This window comes from Phalaenopsis equestris, unplaced genomic scaffold, assembly GCF_001263595.1.
Source record: "Phalaenopsis equestris unplaced genomic scaffold, ASM126359v1 Scaffold200336, whole genome shotgun sequence".
Lineage (NCBI taxonomy): Eukaryota > Viridiplantae > Streptophyta > Magnoliopsida > Asparagales > Orchidaceae > Phalaenopsis > Phalaenopsis equestris.
Genome location: NW_018220165.1, coordinates 3,723 through 8,120, shown reverse-complemented (window position 1 = coordinate 8,120; position 4,398 = coordinate 3,723). Strand labels below are relative to the sequence as shown.

Genomic DNA, 4,398 nt, shown 5'->3' with positions numbered 1-4,398 from the left:
AACACTTAAAATTATTTCTACAAATAAAAATTAATGCCTCAAAACAATATTCAACGCTATAAAGATAGAAAGATGATTTAATATAGATAAAAATAAATAGTTCATATGATGCAATAATGACTGCCATCAAAGGTCCGGTTCTCATTTTGTATTTTTTGCTTAAAAGGAAAAATATCTAAAAGCTCGACCCAACATATTTTCATAGCAAGCAAACACTTCATAGGTGGAATGATGACATGGTGTATAAACACTTCATCTTTGAGAACTTGCACAGATCCCCAATCAGCTTCTAGCAGAACAGGATATGAATGCCCCATCTTGCCAGTTACAAAAAGCTCTGCATTTGTCAGAATTTCACCAACATATTCACATATGAAAGCTCCTTTAGGAAGTTCATCAAGGGCTCGAAGCCCCCATCCCTTTCCTTCTGCAGTCCAAAACACCTGGTGAAAGAAACTCATAAAATCATAAGTTCTAAGATTCATCTCAAATCACACCATTAAAACATACACGATGAACTGACTATTTCATCAAGGAAAAAAAAGTTGCAAAACATAAAACCAACTTCTGCAAAAAAGGAGGAAAAATATGACCTGCAAATTCCTCGTTATTCCGTGTTGCACTATTCTATTTCCACAAATTCTACTGCATTCACACTTAGTCCAGAACTCCTTCACAAATTTTCTAATCAAATGTCCCTTGCATGGTTCTGGCATCATCCCATTTCTTATTCTCTCAATGGGACAATCTTCACAAAAATATAGGCGCTTCTTCACTTCGTCGAGACAATGGCATCTAGAAATTCCCTTTTCATAAGACCATCTGAAGTATAAGCATAATCTCCTCCAGTCTCTCTTGCACATGGACATGGAACATGTCCTGCCAAGCAATCACCATAACAAGCAGAGCAACAATCCTCATCTCCAATTCAAGCTAGCGATAAATTGACATATGCATTCTGATAAACATTATTTCTCGAAATATAGTGAAATGATGGCCGGTATCACTTGGCGGGAGCATTTGCTAAGTGAAACTGTTAAATTCTCTTCACCCCTACATATGTCAGCCTCACAAACTACAGCAGTCCTTGCACTAATAGAGGAATGTTGCGGCTGGGACACAACCAAACTAAGTGAAGCATTTTATAGAGCTCCTGAACTTCTGGTTTCATCACTGTCTTTACCTCTCTCAGTTTGATTATTTGAGCGGACTTTGAGATTCAGATTCATTCCTTGAATCATATCCTGCAAACTAGCTCTTTTAGTGATTTGAGAGTGAAGGAACTATACATACAACATAAATCTAATCAAACACCAATCGTACAATATTTCCTTGTTCAGCAGAAGATTCAATGACATATTTCTTTCAGCAAAATCAAAAATGAAAAATTAGGCTCATGAATATTACATGACTTCAAATATTTATCCTCCACCACTTTGCAAAGAACCTCCATGCTTGGAATCTGGAAATTTGGGGGACAAAAGTGTTGGATCACATAAAATCACAAGCCTCACCTCCCCTGAAAATTTGGGGGCATTTTGATACAAACCACACAATTCTTATGTATTCACAGATCTAACACTAAACTCTTATATTTACATGCAAGCATTAAAGTTTTTAATATAAAATATATATTTTCAAGCATATATGTTTATAACATCAAAGTTTTATAAATATAAAAATAAATGTTTAGGTGTTATATATGTAAATAAATAAGAATCGTGCAATATATATATATATAGTACATAAATTTTACTTTTTACATATATACCACCCAAATCATCATACCACTTAAAAAAAAACTATCATTTTACCCTTTTTTTTTTTTCAAAAGAAATACTTATTTTCATATATGTAAATACATAGAAATTGAGTGATATATACTTAAAAATTGAATTATAAATGATTGATATGCTAATACATAGAAATTGTGTGGTAGGTTTATAAATGCCCAACAAAAAAAAAAGAAAAAAAGAAAAGGGAGATTTACAGACCTACCACTCAATTTTTAAACATTAACATATCAAACCCCAAAAATTTCATTTTTACGTACAGATTTCCAATTTATGCCTATGCAAAAAAATAAAATTTGAGTTAAGTAATACGTTAAAACATAAAAATTTGGTGGTAGATATGTAAATGCCCCAGAAATAATAATAAAAAAGATCCCTAGAGTGAAAATATTTGAGAGTGAAAATATTTGCGTACGTAAGACTACGCAGCGCTGCGTACGTTGGGAGGTTATTCAGAGGGTATAGAGAGGTTATATCAACGTTATACTCCCTGTAACCTCCCTGTAAACTACATGTAACCTATAAATAAGTTCCGCGTTTCTGTAGTTCCGGTAAGTACAGGTAAATTACAGAAATATTATAAGGGAGTATAATGCGGATATAACCCCTGTTAGCTACCCAAACATTTGACCATAGAAAAGAAACTCGAACCCAAATTTTCAGAAAAAACCTTGCTCTCTTAAAATTTGCAGCAAAACCCGAAGGAGTTACCGGTATATATCGCGGGAATACGGACTCTTTAAGATGTGTTTGCGGAATGATTTGCGTAAAATGGTCTGACGATCATCGCCGTTGCAGGGATCTCTTCGCTTTGGTAACGTTTCCCAAGATGGACATATACATTTCTCCTCAGCGATAGAGTACGCGTAAAAAAAAAAAAAAAATTAATACATACATTTCTATTTATATTTTGGGGATTCAAATGCAAACATAAGACTTATCTATTTATTTATTTATAGATCTATATCAAAATGTAGTCTTAATTAAATAATGCTTAAATTTTTAATATCTATATCAAAATGTAGTCTTAATTAAATAATGCTTAAATCTTTAATATCACATAAAAAATAACACTAATATTATATTTTCAATATTTACAGACACCAACCAATTCCTATGTATTTATTTAACTGCTTACATTTATACTAAAAAAAATGTCAATATTTAAAGTTTTGAGTTAAAAATTTAGAAAGCAAATTCATTATCATTTGAACTCCAATTTCAACGAGCTTATAATAAAACGAAATCTTTCAATAAATGAAATCAGAAAACACTAAAAATAGTCTAATCTAAATATATATGAGACCTAATCAAACACTTAAAATTAGATTGAAAATTTTATAATATTAAATAAAGGGTTAAAGATGTTTATAGTCAAATTTAGTATCTCAATGGCAGGGTTTACTAAATTTCATGTTTATTAAGATATTTAAATTTTGAACGAATAACTAATGTTAAAAAAAAAACATACAAATCATATAATGATTTTTCTTAAAAAAAATATTGGTCAAAGTAATCAAACTATCACTATCAAAAGTTGTAAATAGACTCTTATTCTTCATATGGATGATTTGAATTTGAAATTAGGTTGAGTTTGGCAGCATGAAAAGCACTAGAGCATTGATTGATCAACAACGTTGATGATGATTACCAACAACTATCATTATTCAACTGTTGTCATTTGATTTCTGACATTAAGCTATTAGCAACGCTCAATTGTTAGCTAATCATGATCGTTGTTGTATGGTTGCCATTCTTTAATTGTTATTGCCGACCGCCATCATTTAATCATTATTGTTTAATAGTTATCATCCAACTGTTATCACCTGTTCATATATCTCCAATACTATTACAAATATAAGAGATCAAGTAAGCACGCCCAACTTTATAAATGAGAACTGTTATCGTCTGACTGTAATTTACTATAATTTGTCTTTTTATAATTATAATATTTGAAAAAAAAAATATTTTGATTCATCTATCAAAGGAGTAAATCTTCTTTAAAATTTGGTAAATGCTTTACGTTGAAATGGAGCTCTTTTAGTGCTTGTGAATTATACATTCAATTCATTTAATTTATTTGTACATATTTTTTATTTTTTTAAATATTCTTTTATTTATACTATCTTCTTTACGATACTATACTAATTATTATGATGAAAATGAATATGTAAATATTGATAGTAAAAGTGAACTTTTTAATTTATAATTTGAGATTCCCAAAAATAAATAACAAAATATATTTTAATTAAACATTAAAAGGCATAAAAAATAGAATATAATGAACATAAAATATGAGCATTTTAAGAATATTTAAAACATTTAAATATTATTTGTATTTTTAAAAATAACTTAGTTTTTTAAATAAAATGTAAATATATTTTTAAAGAAACTTAAATAAAAAAAATTATAAAAACAGAAAAAAATGATAAAGAATAAAATACCAAATTTTAAATTACTTACCACATACCGCTAACCGTCCAAAATAATAAAATAATAACAATAATAATAATAATAATAATAATTATGGACTTAGATACATATATAATTCTTAAATGATAATTATGCTCAATATCTAAAAAGTTTATATATATATATATATATA

The 4,398-nt window shown here is 28.9% G+C and overlaps 1 protein-coding gene across 1 annotated transcript in view; it reads right to left on the bottom strand.

The window, feature by feature from the left end:
- Positions 1–251: 251 nt before the first annotated feature.
- Positions 252–4,398, bottom strand: part of LOC110035853 (histone-lysine N-methyltransferase SUVR4-like) — a gene marked incomplete at its 3' end in the record, with an annotated part of 4,316 nt that continues 169 nt past the window's right edge. The window contains exons 2-3 of the mRNA XM_020740167.1: positions 594–879; positions 252–443 (exon numbers count right to left, since the gene is read on the bottom strand). Of these exons, the coding sequence (XP_020595826.1) occupies positions 252–443; positions 594–879 (478 nt within the window). The remainder of the gene's footprint in view (positions 444–593; positions 880–4,398) is intronic.